The following is a 15,551-nucleotide window of genomic DNA, read 5'->3' as shown; positions in this document are numbered from 1 at the left end:
AGTCTGAGTCTCCTTCAGGGTCTGTTTGTTGTGTTTTTTACCACTTCCCTTACTGCACAGCTCCTCCTCTGCTATCCCTTTCACCTCCCCTCCTCCTTCATCTCTAACCTTCTCCCTCTTCCCCTCCCCCTCTCTCCACTGGCTGACTTAGACGAGGCGGGTAGTTGTGTGGGTGGTATGTCTGGGTTAGTGTGGCAGGCTGCCTTTAACTGGACAACACAGAAACGACCTGCTGAATAAACTCAGACAGATCATCATGAGAGGCTGCAGTGATGCGGTAGGTGAAGTAGATGCTGGTAGACCTGACTTGATGGCTGAGGGGTTTGCCTCGGTCTACAGGGCAAGTTTATTGTTGACTTGGGCTGTGAAGGTTTCTAAAAGTGTCCCTAGTTAATGTGAGGTCATTGTTTTGTTTTTTTTTCCAGGATACTTGAAATGAAGTAAACATCTAAACAACCACTACTCTTCTGTCAAAGATGAAAAATTTTCTGCTGTGATAAAGATTCTGTCATTTAAAATTTTTTTTTTATTAATAAGATGGTGGAATTAAACCTCTCGTCTCTTTTGTGTCTCAGTAGGGAGCAAACATGAGGACGGCACCCAGAGTGACTCTGAGAACGGACTAGGCCTGCGTTTCGCCAACCGTAGACACGCCCTCGAGGAACGCCTTAAAACAGGACACAATCTCGTGGGTGGAGGAGCAGCAGGGGCGACCACAACTGTCGGTGGGTCCAAAACAGCTGGGAGCCGAACGGCGTTCATGATCGAGTTCTACGATGAGGAAAACCCTCGCAAGCGGCGGTCTTACTCGTTCTCCCAGACCGCTCCCCTACTTGGGGGCGGAGTAGGCGGGGAAGGACTGTGTCCTCAGCCTCCCTCTCACCCGAAGGTGTTTAGTATTTCTACGTCTGCCGCCTCAGCTGCAGATTCAGGTAAATGTCATCAGATGCATGTCAAACAGCACATGGAGGAAACTCTTATTACATTATAATAGCAAACATTAATGGTTTTAATGGTATTTTATGTGTGAAACCAACACGTTGATGTATACATGTGGAGCTGATGGAGAGATGTTTTCAACAGGATTTGGGGGATAAATATTCATCCATGAGGAGTCAACCTTTCTTAGAAAACATTTTGCAGCAAATTTAGCTAAAACTGTTCGGAGACATGTCTCCACTGACATAGCTTATGTAGAAACTAACCCTCTTGGCGCATCCTTCTTTATAAAACAGCTTAAACAAAGACTGGAGAGAAATGATCTGTTAACATCAAATTCCACATCTTGTTACACACTCAGTTGAATCTAACACCAGGAACTAGAACCTCTGCTCCAATCTCAGATCTCTGGAGGTTTTTACAAACTTCTCTTCCATGATTTTGCAATTCAGTTCAACTCTGACCGACTTTTCTCCTCCAGAGTGATCTAGTTGCCACCTTCGTGTTTTATTGTGGGAATATTTTTGATCTGCGTTTTTCGTTTGGATTAAATCTTTTTCCGTGTTTGCTGTGTCCCTTTCATGGCTAGTACCAAACTGCAAATGTTGCTGAATCATTCGTTTATTTATCTGATTTTCTTTTTTTATATATGCTTTTATTCTTAATATCTTTATAAAGACCAAAGCCAAATACCTTGTTTGTGTGACCAAAGTTGGTGAAAAAAGCTGATTCCTCCTGCCTCGCCTCCACAAAGGCAAGGCTTGTGGATTGTTTAAGGAAGAGTTGAGCTGTGGATCTCTGCAGCTCCTCCAAAGTTCCCTCTGGCCTGTTGGCTGCTTCTCTTATAAGTTGTCAATTATCCCAGCCTCTTAGTTTAGGTCTTGGTAGATTGGATGTTGTTACATAATCTCCTTTTTTAAGATGATAGGTTAAACTTAGCTCTCTGAAAACCTTACTTTAAACTTAACTTAAACACTTATAATTCTGCTGGTCTTCATAATATTGCTTTCTAACAAACCTGAATTAATACTTTACCTTGCTGTTAGGTCACATAAAATGAATACATTGAAATTCCCAATTCTTACAAAAAATATAAATTGGTTTTGAATACTTCTAAAAATTCTGCTTCTCTTTGAAAGATTAAGAAAGTAAGTTCTCCTTAAAGATTGTTAAGTTTAGACCATTTCTCTATTTCTGTGCTTCAGGTAAAGCTCCAGCTCCGATACCAGCTACAGTGACTGCTGGTGCTCCGACTGCTGCCCGTGTGCTCCTTAAGCAAAGGTCAGAAGACCAAAGTATCGGTCGGAGCTCGGCTAGTACTGGGCTGGCGACGGGCAGCCCAACAACCCCCAGCGAGGACACATCAGTTCTCGGTAGAGGAGCAGGAACTGCGGGCGGAGAGGCAGATGACGACCATAGTGATAAAGGGACCTACACTATCGAGCTGGAGAACAAAAACCCAGAAGAAGAAGAGGCCAGGCGTATGATAGACAAGGTAGGACTATTCTGAGATATCAGCAAAAATTCTCTTTTCACAGTGCTTGTATAAATCATCATTAGGGTTTGTGTGAGTCAAATGCAGTTTGCATTTATGCATTTATTTAAGTGCCACACTTCTGATGGATAAAAATCCACTGCATTAAAAGTTATACATCTTGCTTTGTAATCCAGAGTGGGATCAATGGCAGCATTGTCTCATTTTCAGTGGGGAAATGGATTAGAAAAAAAAACACTCTGCAGGCAGCATTTGCAGCACAAGGCTGTCTAGACTGACGTCCTGTCAGTGCTTTGGAGGTGTAAGGGCCTCACAGCAACACTTACTGCTCACTGAAGCCAGTAACCAGAGAGTGAACAGAATACAACTGTCAGATTTGTTGCTAGTCACTTTTTTTTTTAAACAGTCGCCAAGGAGTTCTAAAAAGATAATAAATAAAGTGACAAAGTTGTGAAGAGTGCACATTAACAGTGACCAATCTGAGAAAAATGGTAGAAAGCAAAGAGGCTAGATCGACCACCAATACATCATTTCTATTTTTTCTAACACTCTTGACAGAACAAAGCATTTTGAAAAATCGAATTATAACAGAACTAGATGATATAATTGGAAGTATGATAGTAGTAGAAGAGTAGCTTTATAATAGATTATTATTTTCTAGACTCGGAACTGACAAGATGTCTCTGAAAGTTTTTGTTTAAAGCACTAGTATTTAATATTTACTTTGAACTCTTGCTCCGATGGTGTGTAAAAACTACTATGTAAACCGTTAAAAATCAAATTAAAAAAGCTAAGAATAACACTACAAAAGATCATTAAAAGTGAATGTGTCTTAGAAGCGCTTTAAAAGTGACTGACTATAAAAAAAAGCTACAAAAAACTAATTCTTATTAAAACAATGTATGCTACAGTGTTGTTTTCGTCAACAATGAGGATGACGAAATTATTTTGTTTTGACGCTCCTTTTTTTTCATGCCGATAACTAAAACTGATGAGCTAAACATGGATCTTTGTTGACGAAAAGTTGCGAGTTATTGGTGTGAGTTTTCGACAACGAGACGAGTCTAAATCAATATCAGTGGGTCGTCTGTCAGGAATTTAAACTGCATTATTGGCGCTGCAACCTGCTAAGCAGTATCAGCAGTGCTGCTGCGTCCTGTTTGAACACGCAGCCCACCTGCCGTGCAGCGGTGCTCATTCTGTTTCCTTGTATTGTCATTAAAACATTTTCTTTGTTTCGTTTAAATATTTCAACATTTTAGTTAGCGTATTCATTCAATTTAGGTCTAGATTGCCATGGCATTACAAGCTAATTATGTAGGTTCTCCCAGTATTTTTTTTAAATATCAAAACCCCATGAATTTAAATCTACTTTGACCCCTGAGCAGCAGTAACCAAGGGGCAAATTGAAGAAATAAAGCCAAAATTGCCAAAGTAGAAAGAAGAATGTTTTTTCTTTGCTTTTTTGGAGCAATGAAGATTTTATTGATATGTGTGTAATGCATAATTCATAGTAGATCGGGAAGTGTTTGCTTTTGATGGAAACCTTGTATGTCTAAAACCATTCCTTTATTGTACATTATATTAGCTTGTCTGTCTGCTTTATTAACAAATATAATGTATTGAACTAGATCTGCTATTTTCACAGCTTTTGTGAGACACTTTTGTATAAAGTAGGGCATTAATTCATAAAATAATTTTATTTAAATTCTACAAATCAAAGTTTTCTGCCCAACACCAATGATGACCTGCACGGCAGCATCTACACCCAGCAATTGTAGTATCTCGGCAAGTGCTGTTAGTCTGGGAAAGAATCTGGTTGTCATTCGAAATCGTAAAGGTTCACTTTTTTTGCAACATAGAACTGACTAAAACCTTTTTAAGTTTTAGTCGACTAAAACTGATTAAAACTATCACATATCTTAATCACTAAAATGTGACTAAGACTAATAATACATGTTTACATAGTCTGTTTTGACTCTGGAAAGAAGTTTTCCATCATTCTTTGTTTCCATCTGCTGGCAATTGTTAAAGCCAATAGTGCTTTTTTCTTATTTTAATTACATGATAGAAATAACAATCTGATAAAAAAAATTATACACAGCTTTAAAGTTACATGAGAAGTAAGAATTTATTAACAGATTAAACAAAATGTGTTAATAATTGATTGCAAGTGAAGGGAGCTACAAGGACTAAACTTCACATGATCTCAAGGCATGACAGCCGAAAGCGCTAGTGAATCAACAAATACACGCACGTATATGGCTCCTTTTTTAAAGTGTTGCAAGTTTTATGTAAGACAGAAGTTGAAATTAATAAAAACAGAAAAGAGAGCAACTTTAATTAACTCCTGTATGGCTTCCTGTTATCTGCTAAATATCTGGCTCTCTTCTTCCCTCTCAACCTGAAAGATAGACTAATCTAGATATATTGTAGAAAACAAAATGTCTTTAACCTTTTCTCTTGACTGTTAAACCATCTCTAACCACAGCTGATGTATAATGTAGCCTTCTTCCTTCGGTAGCAGCATACATACCAAAGGCTTTGTTTTTACTCCTATTGTTATTACTTAGCTATGGTTCATTCATCTGATTCCTTTTTGCACTCTTAGAATAAATAAAGAAAATGATGTCACACCTTGCTAATATTTAACACAGGCAAACTGCTATATAATTAGTGTGAGTCTGTATGTGTTAGGTTCTAAACAGGAAGTGTTGTTATGCTAATTCCAGTAATTAGCTGACACACTAATTGGCACACCGCTCACAGCTGTCCACTCTCCCTCTCCCATTTATAAACTGCTTGTTGTTGCTTCTGTTTGGTTAATTTACATAATCTGTAAACTGGAGATGAGCGCTTTGAATAAACAACTTGTTCTGTTTTTTTCTTCCTTGATCTGAGAGAGACTTTATTTAATGTCTGTATTGTATGTCCACTGTGCATCGGTCATACATGGTTATGCATTGTTTGAATGAACTACCAAATTATATTCTGCCTGTTTTTCCTGATTCACAGAAGTTTATTTTTACTGTTTTAGGTGTTCGGGGTTCAGGACAATACGAGTGCCTCCCTTCTGTCTGACTTGAAAGGAAAGGATTCAGGCGAAATTGGGAAACAGGTAAAAACCTTTTTTGGGCTTCAGAAATCTCCCTGAAGGAAATTTGGTCTGTAGTTTTTGTAGAAAATGTAGACAAAGTGTAGTAATGAAAGGCTGTTACTCCTGCGACTCGACTACTTTACCCCACCAGGCTGTTAGATGGGAGGAGGGGTTTCCCGCAGTGAATGACCTAGATCACATTTGGATGAGGAGACACATTCAGCCCTGCAGGCATCTTCATGGGGGGAGTTTAGCATCTTTCTGCACTGAAATCCTAAATGCCTGTTTGATTGGTCTTTTATGGCATCTAGATTATTTTCTTTCCAAGTGATACACACACATCATAGAATCTGGAAACTTTATTTCAGTTTTCAATTTAAATGCATTATTTCCAGTGTAATAAATAAGCCAGTTATAGGTTCATAGACTCATCATGATCATAAATACCATGCTATTATTGAAGAACATTTGTTTAAAGGGTGGAATTATTATATTATTTAAAAAAATATATATTTGATGCTATTGCAGTCTTTTGTGGAAAATATCTTTAAGTGACAAAAGTCCCAAGAAGATATGTTAATTATTATTTAATAAATGTATCTGAAAATGACTGATATTATTGAGCGACTAATGATTAATTGATAGGAAGTCATTTGCTTAAAAACCTGAGTTTTCTCTGGTATCAGGAGGATCATTCCATAACATAAAGGGCTAAATATGTTTTACAAGTTCCTGAATAAAATAGCAAATAAAGTTCATAATTATATTTTAGAAATGTATGGTGCTATCTGTATTAAATATTGACTGAACAAACATAAAATCTTTTTCTAACACACTTTTATAATTGGACTTAACTATAAGATATTTAAAAACAAGAACCTTTAGGTTTAGTATATAGAATAGTAGAATAGAGTGGAATATTTAAAACACTTCCAGTAAACTATCATCTAAAGACAGGGTGTTTTGCTCTGACATTATGTCAGACGATTTGCCACTTCATTTTCAATAACGCTAACTGGGATATAGACAATGAACCCAAACGCATAAAAAAGCTGATCTGGAACGAGTAAAGCAGGATAAGAGTTGGGTCTGTGAAACTGCATCGATCTAAACCTTATTGACAACTAATACCTAAAAGCTGAGCCCTTGGGAGCAAAACAATCTATTTAAAGTAGCTTTACAATTGCTGATAAGAGGAGTAGCTCAATAATACTGATCTAAATTGTTTATGACTGTGAAAGGGGTGAGTTTTTTCTGCAGATTCTTGTGGAGGATGATGCACGTATAGTTTTTAACCTGTTTAGATAACTAAAACCCTATAAAATGTAACGTTTGCACATAATTAAAAAAATCCTATTATTATTATCCCCCTGAGAAGGAACATTGTAATAGGATTATGTCAAACATCATAAAAAGCCCCTAATTACGATGACATCCATGTCCATGATGAGTGTAATTATAATTTGGATTATTTTTGTTTATCTTTATTCTTATGTTGCCTCAGGCTCTTGGTGACCCTAGCTGGGTTTCTCAGTGGGCCAGTTTAGCTGCTAATCAAGCCAGGACAGACCCAGAAGGCTCTGGTGCAGAAGCAGCAACATTCCTGCACAAAGAAAGAGGTATGTTTTTTTCAAACCCATGAGAACAAGATGCTTGAATAATACTTTAAAAATGTACATACATTGTGAGACAGTATCAAATCATATTTTGAGTTTGGTTTGTCTTTCTTGCTTAGGAGCTGATGCCTTTGAGTCTACCGCCCCTCCCCTGGACAAAGGTGAACCCTCTTCCAGCCTGACTGACCGTAAGCGCAGGACCCTCCCCCAGCTCCCAGTGGATGACCCCCGGGCTAAATCCAGTCCCAAAGCACTGAGGTCTGAGATAGGGGAGAAACAGGACACGGAACCCCAGGAAAAAGAGAACAAGGGAGACGGAGAGTCCCCAACCCCCATGGAGGGTGTTGGAATGACCAACAAGCTGAAACAAAGCTCCACCACTTCCTCTCCATCTAAAGGTCCTATCCGGACCAGCGAAAGGAGGAAGAAGTCAGAGGAGAGGAATGAGAGAGAAGCAGGAGAAGGAGGAGAGAAATCCGGGAAGCCTCTTGTCCGCCAGGGTAGCTTTACCATAGAGAAGCCCAGTTCTAGTGTCCCTCCAGAGCTCATCCCTCGGATCAACAAAGGCAACAATGGGCGTGAACACAGTGACTCTGTGGGCAGTATGGATACAGCAACTCTACTTAAAGACACAGAGGCTGTCATGGCATTTCTGGAGGCTAAGCTCAGAGATGAGAACAAACTAGACCAAAAAAGTGGTAAAACTCCTCTAGGTACTGGCCAATGCCTTCCTGCTCGGACTGGCTCTATATCTCCTGAGTCAGATGTGGACACAACCAGCACAGCTAGTCACGCTGCTGCAGAAGCAGGGGGAAAGACTGCAACTGGCAGCATGCAAAAGCGAAAGTCTTTTAGCAGCATGCATCGGGAAAAGAGCAACATGAGCACAGCCTCTAAGACAACCTCTGGAAACTCTAGTGCTCGGGAACGCTTGGAGAGGAAGGCTAAAGGCAAAACGGCTGAAGCAACAACCCGGAATGAGACACGTCGCTCCTCGCAGCCCACCTCTAGAGGGCGCCAGCCTTCTCTGGATCTCACTGATGATGACCAGACCTCTTCCTTCCCCATCTCAGACATTCTTTCTTCAGACCAGGAAACCTATTCTGGGCCTTTGGGGAACTCTGTGCATAGACGAGGCTCAGAGGATGTCCTCAATTCCAAACTTGATGGCAGATCTTCCAAAACGAGCATGAGCAGCGCCTCTAAAAGCAACCGAAATCTTCAGGCAGCAACAGCCTCTTCACTAAATAAACAGGCCTCTCTGCCTCAACCACGGCCCACCAGAGCCTCCCTACTCCGCCGGGCCCGTCTGGGTGACACGTCTGACACAGACCTGGCCGACGCAGACCGTGTTTCTGTAGCCTCAGAGGTGTCCACAACAAGCTCCACCTCGAAGCCACCAACCGGTCGGAAGGGGTTGTCACGGCTGGACATGCTGGCTCAGCCGCGGAGGAACCGTCTGGGCTCCATCTCAGCGCGCAGTGACTCAGAGTGCACAGTAAGCCGGCCCTCCGCCTCTTCGACCCGCCTGTCCGCCGAGACCGCTCTACGTCTCGGCCTGCGCTCCTCAACACCCACAGAAAACCGTCTGACGTCAAAGATGAGAGCAAATAGCGTATCTAAACTCAACGAGCCAAAGGCCAAAACCACTACATCTGGATACTGTTCGCCCACAGGTGAGCAAAGAGAAAATAAATACCTTCATTATCAACAAAACCTAGACTAGTCAGCGAAAGAAGAAATAAAGTAACATTTTTACATTTTCAACAGGTCTATAAGAGATCAGCTGCTGCCAGACTCATCAAAATTAAAATAAACTGAAAGTTTACATTTTTAACTTTGTTCAGCATCTTGTTTGTGGCTAAGTGGCAAAAAAAACAGCTGTCAAGTATTCAGATGTTTCATAGATACAGATCAAAGTAATAAAACAGAAGCATTCAAATATTCAGCCTTCACGTTTTCTACTGAAATTCTTGCTCTCACACTTTAATGAATTTAAAATGTGCCTTTAAATGTCATTGAGAATAGAGGGTTATTTTAAAAAGGACGTCTAGTAGCTCCATGGTCAACCAACTGTCTTTAATCAGTCATTGTAATGACAATGAAGAGTGTTGGCGATGCGTCCTGTTTGCTCTCATTATGGTGTGTTCAATGATTGGAAAACACAGCAGACTTAAGTGATTTCTTGGTGCATTTATGGTGTAAACAGTTTTCAGTAAAACGCCCAGGCTGTCGTGTCATATCCTCATCCATTGGTTTTCGTTGTTCAGAATGCTCTCAGCCTGAACCTGCAGATGATGATGCAGAGGAAGAGCTTATGGGTACAGTACCAGAACTATTAAGTCCAATAGGACTACTCGTGTGCAGTGCATGTGTGTATTTTAACATCTCAGACCTGGGTCTAAAATCATCCTCCTAAGGAGGTGTAGAGTGTTTTTTGTTAAGGATATATATATAATCTTTATAATTAAAGGAAATTAAAAACAAACTAAATAATAGTTTTTATTGTTAAAACGTCATAAGTCTCTGCAATGATAACCCAGCTCTACCAAGCTTTTTATAGTTAACTTTGTTTGCTTATCCTTAAATCCATTCAGTAATGCTATATTTATAAGCAAAATACTTTACTCAACCTGTAACACTTTGTCCTTGCTACTCTGAAGAAAGGTGTAATCTCATCACATCAGAATTGGACTAACAGACCTGCTGTTTGAATGTTTGAAGACAACTTAACATGCAGCATTGTTGCTTCTTGTACTTTGATGCATTTAAAGCTACAATGTGTAATAATTACAGGGATATACAGTCAGAAATGTGATATATTATACATAACTATGTTATTTATCATCATCTACGAGCTCAGCCTCTTAACCTTAATATTTGCGTTGCCTTAGAATTCGTTATTTATAATTACATAGGAGCGGGTCTCGCAGCCATGGAGGCAGACATCTTTGCGCTACGGCAGCGCAGAGCCAACAAACTAGCGATTGCGAGATCGCCCATTACAATAACATGCTGCGTGATGATGCTGTTACTCTCCAGTATATTTATTCAGCAACGTCCCTGATGTTTTACAGGTAATGATTCAGTAATTTTCTGTCAAATAATTTTCTGGATATATACCTCGGTTACTTCTCTCCGGCTCCTTTGGAGATCTTCAAGCCTTTCCTCCTCTGGTCTAGTCACCCCGCTGGCACCTCTCCCTCGCCTGGCCCTGGCTGCACGCCCACCCCGGCCTCTCTGCCCTCTTCCTCGCCCCCTTCCTCGCCTTGTAACCAGTGTTGTGCCTGAACGCGTTCATTGAACGAAAGTTCATGAACTCGTTCATATTTTGGGCGAACGTGAACTGAACATACTGCATTACTGCCTGATGAACGTTATTGTGAACTCGTTCATTCTGGTGTCTGTGAACGGCACGCTCTCTCAGTTCAACTCCGTTCAATAGGTTGCCAGATTTCTATAGAGCCCTCCAGGCGAAACCCCGGCTAAATCACACCGTAAACAGGCCTTAATATGAGGCGGGAAAAACACCCAATCTGGCAACACCAGCTAGCAGTGTCGTAGCCTACAGCCGCGTGCGTCATCAAAACAAAATGCAGCGTGGAAGCCACAGCAGCATGGAGACGACCGTGGATGCGACAAAGCAGCAGTATGATCACTTAAAACAGTTTTATGACCAGGTGGTCGGTGAGGATGATGGCAACAATCTTACATTTCTCTGCAAACTTTGCCCGCCGGCTTTCAGTAAAAAAATCCGCACTTCAGTAACCTTAAATTCCTACCTCAGCCTGGTCCCTCAGTTTGTGTTAGTAAAATGTTGTTGAGGGTTTTACTATTCATGTAAACCTGCCTGGTATAATTTTCCAGGATTCCAGTATTCCTTTTTAGTATGTATTGAAATGGCATTTCAAATGGAAAAAATTATAAAAAAATAAAAAAAAACATTTGCACCTTAAAGACTACTTTCCTGTTTTTCGTTTAATAATTCCTCATAAAAAAGACCATTCAAGCAGCACATTTTTCCTGATGTTTTTGAGAATATACTGTAGGGGTGAAAGCTGCAGCCGCTACTAGTGTGAAGTGAATGGACAGCAACAAAGCGTTAAAGCAACAATGGGGAAATGCTGTCCCCTCAATGCTAATGTAAACCCTGGTTGGATAAGGATTCAAAACTGGATATGAAGATGAAATCTGACGCACAGTTTCAGTGTTACAACTGATAAAATAATTGCTGTCTGTGGTTCTACAGTAGGCTATGGTGTAATTGAGCAATATATGAAAAAAAAAAGAACTATGAACTAGTTCATTTTTTGGAACTGTGAACTTAGTTCAAAATTTTGAATTATGAACTGAACTAGTTCATTTTAAAATGTGTGAACTGAACTTTGAACTAGTTCACATAGAAAGAGAACTTTCCCAACACTGCTTGTAACCCCCGTGCCACAAACAAGACTTGGACTCTGTAAACGGGGAATATATATTCTTCCAGCGAACACAATCTCACTGTTAAACTAATGACTACAATTACTTTGTCTGTTTATATCACCATGCAAAGCAGCTCACCAAAACATCACAACGATGTAGAAAAAATAACGGGTATATTTATTATCTTAAGTCTACATGAAATCTATACCCTACACAGACTAATGAAATACTATCTGTAAAATTATCTATGTAAACAAACCTCATCACTTGAGAAGGTAGGTGATGCGGACGTCGTGGAAGGCATTTTGTCCCGTAACGCTCGCCGTACTGTTGGGGGGGAGAAGCGGTGGGGGAGAGATGTTCATGTTGCTGCGGTCTGCAGTCTGGACGTTAGATGTCGCTGAAAATTACACACTGTAGCTTTAAGAGCTTTGAAATATTTTTTGCTGCTTTTTTATGCTTTTATTGTTGCTGAACATGCTGCCCTGCCAAATCAATCCTTCACAGATTTAGAGCGGGCTAATTTCATCTGGAGAGGAGTTCATGCTTGTAGCACACAGTGGTGGTCAGAGCTCATCATAGGACCAAATGTCAGAGAGCACTGGTCTTAATGAAACATGAGTGAAAAAGTTTGCAGCATTTAGCTTCTGGAGAGTCCGAACTGTAAGGAACATATAAAGACTAAATATCAGGACTGGGTCTGTGAGCCTAAACATTATTAAGGACTGACAGAATTATGTCAAACTTGTTTATTTGCACAAAAAGTTGTTTTTAAATGGAATTAAATTAGGTTTTAGTCAAACATTAGTGATGTGTTTAAATTTCAGTTTCATTTTGACCAGACTTGCACTGGAAAAAAATCAATTTTTGCACCAGATTCTTGTTCGTTGAAGTCAAAGTGTGGTCCCTCATGATGAGGGTTTGATTACCTCTGAACACTATTTAAAGCTTACATTTATTCAGACTGAAACTGCTATCAAAGCAGATCCATCTTGAGTTTGTTCAATCAAAGCAGAGTTGACCTGGGGCTTCATTCGTGTTACTGTTGCAGTGTCCAGCAGCAGCCGGTGGAGGCGTCTGCCACCGGAGTACGGATCCACCTCTGAAGAGGAGTTTGGTTCCGGCCGGAACTCTGCAAAGCATGGAGTTCGCTCCCACGTCCGGCCCCATCATCTCGTCCAAAACCGCGGCTCAAAGCTCAGCTCCACCTCAAGCGCAGGACCACCAGGAGTGGGGCAGGGTCCCGGCGGCGTAGGCATCAAACACCGCATGAAAGAGCAAGATGGTTACATCAGGGACTGGACTGCTCACAGCGAAGAAATAGCCAGGTACTGATGCTGGCTGATCTGTGTAGGCCTGATTCACTAGTTGACACTGCAGTATATAATAGCTGAATGCGTGTTGTGCTGTAGATCCATTCTGAGTCCTAAAGAGCCCTGTCTGATTAACAGGTTGTTCCCATGTGTGCGCAGGATCAGCCAGGACCTGGCTAAGGACCTGGCCATCTTGGCCCGTGAGATCCACGATGTTGCCGGGGAGATAGATTCAGTCAGCTCCTCCGGCACCGCCCCGAGCACCACCGTCAGCACAGCTGCCACCACCCCGGGCTCGGCCATCGACACCCGGGAAGAGGTAGGCCCTGCACGCCCCACGCAGCCGGACATACAGGAGAGCATGAAAAAGGTGCCTGGTTTTCTTCTTCTTCTTCTTCTTCTATTGCTTTATTGTGTGTACTTCTATCGCAATTTTCCCGTTTCTTTAAAGGGGTCATTGAATGATTCTATAGGGTATTTGGTGCTGGTCCTTAAGGTCTCTGAATAGGATGTGTAACATTGGTTGGGCTAAACAAGGCATATTTGTTGTTCTATGAGCCCTAATGCAGGCCTGGTTATAAGCCCTAGAATGAAACTAGTTTTCTTCCCTTTATGGTATGCTCATGAATATGATGAGCTGTGCACTGATTGGTTGGTTTACAATGAGCGAAGCTGCTGAGCAAAGACGCATCATAGCAACAAGCACTCACTCACTGAAACATCAAATTGTTGATATGGTAGGGTGACCAGACGTCTTCTTTTTCCCGGACATGTCCTACTTTTCATGCAAAAAGAAATGTCAAGGGGGAATTCAAAATTGTCCAGGATTTTGGTCGACTACAGTCCTGGAACTTCTGGGAGTCTTGGAATATCTGTTACCAGCCTGCCAGCCCCCCTCCTCCGGCTGAGGACGGGCGGCTCATGGCACTCTGCTGAGGTCCGGTCAGCAGCCGACACTTGGCTGCAAAAGTACAGGCCAGAACCAAATAAGGCAACATCACCAAATTGACGTCAACTTGGTGCTTTGTTTGAATTAGCCTGTTTTATGGTATAAGTTTAGAATTCTGAGATTTGAAGAAAAATTAGGTTTCGATGGGGTTTGAACTTCTCTGTGCGTCCATTTCAACCACTGAACTATCATTCATCTATGACAATGTAAACTCGGTTTTGCATTCTTTGACTCCTTTAAGACTGCTTTTCTGCTGCTTCATAGTTCTCATGTGCTTTTATTTCTCTACATTTACTTTTAAATTTAACTTCTATGAACTCTAAAATTGTTAAAGGCCTAGCTTTCTTTTTGCTCAAATTCTAATATTCAGTGGCGGCTGGTGGGGTTTTCTCCATGGGGGCTATAAGTTAAAAAAAGACATATACCAAAAACCAATCAAACATATACCAAGTTATCACTCCATATTTATATGAATGCCAACAACAAATAACCTACATAAAACCTAATTTCATGTACAGGTTAAATTTTTTTATATAAATCTTGCCTTTCTGAGGCTTTGTGAAGGCAAATCTGTGTTTTGCATGGCCCAATATGGCGTCACAAACCTAAAAATGTAATTACCAATTTAATAATGGAGAATCTATTGGTCAGCTTTATATATATTTTTTTAAATATAAAAACTATAAGTACTAAAAGTACACTATATTATTTTCCATGTGAATCCCAGATTCTTCATGTCTCTTTGCCTTTTCTAAAAAGTGTTTTAAATAATGGTTCCTATATTTATCCATGCTGGGTCAGATCCTGACGTTAGAAAAAGGATGCAGGGAAAGCAGAATACAGGATTAGCCTCACTACATGCAGTTAGCCAAGCCTTCTTGCTAAACCAGGTCCTGGAAAAGGACATTTCTTGCAACATTTTTCTCTCTCTCTCCAATGCGTCTCCACTTCCGCGAGTCGACCTGTCAATCACCTGAAAAACCTCTGCGCTGTGGTGGAAGGTGGTGAGCAAATACACTTCCTGTCACCTCAGGTCGCTGCTTAGCTGCGCCCTAGGCTATCCTATACCTTTGTATTGCAGAGGAGCTACAGCGCATGTACAACTTTTAACAAGAGTCAATGTGAAAACATTCTTGCACCCTAAAAGGTAGTAGGCTTAACTAGTCATTAAAGGTACACTATGCAACCGGTGTTGATTTTCCAGCGAGGCTCCCCCCAGAGGGCGAAAGTAAAAGTGCACTGTCGTAAATATGCTCAGCTGTTCTCCTGGTTTCTCCGTCAAGCCAGGCGCGGTTGTTTTGAGCTTAGCAACGAATGACTAACGCTGCGTTCACACTGGACGTAGCTGGCGCGACAAAAGCAGCGAGTTTACATGCAAAGTCAATGGTTGACGCGCGTCAAGGCGCAGCAAAAGGTCCCGCGGTGCGGTGCTGCGCCAGCTGCTCAGACGTGCAGCAGGCGCAGCACGTCTGAGCAGCTGAAGCAGCGCGTCGGTGCGTTTAACGCAGGGAGAGAGACACAGCGCTGATGATCACTCCTCTTAAACAGTTTATTGACGCCTAAATTAACTTAAAATGCAGAAATCTGCCGGCAGAATATGCAGTTTGGATTATTTAGATGAAAAACACTTACCAGCTGCCGCGGTGAACCGCTGCTGATGAAGGGATCCATACTGTCGGCGCATCCCTGGTATGTGGGGGTCTGAGCGGCTCCGACA

At 41.2% G+C, this 15,551-nt stretch overlaps 1 protein-coding gene across 9 annotated transcripts in view; it reads left to right on the top strand.

Annotated features, from left to right (window-relative positions):
• cep170aa (centrosomal protein 170Aa) overlaps positions 1 to 15,551 on the top strand; it is a 55,894-nt gene that overhangs the window by 36,179 nt on the left and 4,164 nt on the right. Inside the window, exons 11-18 of one of the 9 annotated variants that reach the window (XM_038300167.1) lie at positions 576 to 932; positions 2,145 to 2,434; positions 5,472 to 5,552; positions 7,036 to 7,150; positions 7,267 to 8,823; positions 9,418 to 9,468; positions 12,624 to 12,900; positions 13,024 to 13,255. In XM_038300167.1, the coding sequence (XP_038156095.1) occupies positions 576 to 932; positions 2,145 to 2,434; positions 5,472 to 5,552; positions 7,036 to 7,150; positions 7,267 to 8,823; positions 9,418 to 9,468; positions 12,624 to 12,900; positions 13,024 to 13,255 (2,960 nt within the window). The remainder of the gene's footprint in view (positions 1 to 575; positions 933 to 2,144; positions 2,435 to 5,471; positions 5,553 to 7,035; positions 7,151 to 7,266; positions 8,824 to 9,417; positions 9,469 to 12,623; positions 12,901 to 13,023; positions 13,256 to 15,551) is intronic. The other 8 variants (XM_038300175.1, XM_038300174.1, XM_038300168.1 and 5 more) reach the window with 8 other exon arrangements.

Source organism: Cyprinodon tularosa, unplaced genomic scaffold (genome assembly GCF_016077235.1).
Source record: "Cyprinodon tularosa strain WSP-4 unplaced genomic scaffold, ASM1607723v1 ctg441, whole genome shotgun sequence".
Lineage (NCBI taxonomy): Eukaryota > Metazoa > Chordata > Actinopteri > Cyprinodontiformes > Cyprinodontidae > Cyprinodon > Cyprinodon tularosa.
This window is presented reverse-complemented; position numbering and strand designations above follow the sequence as displayed.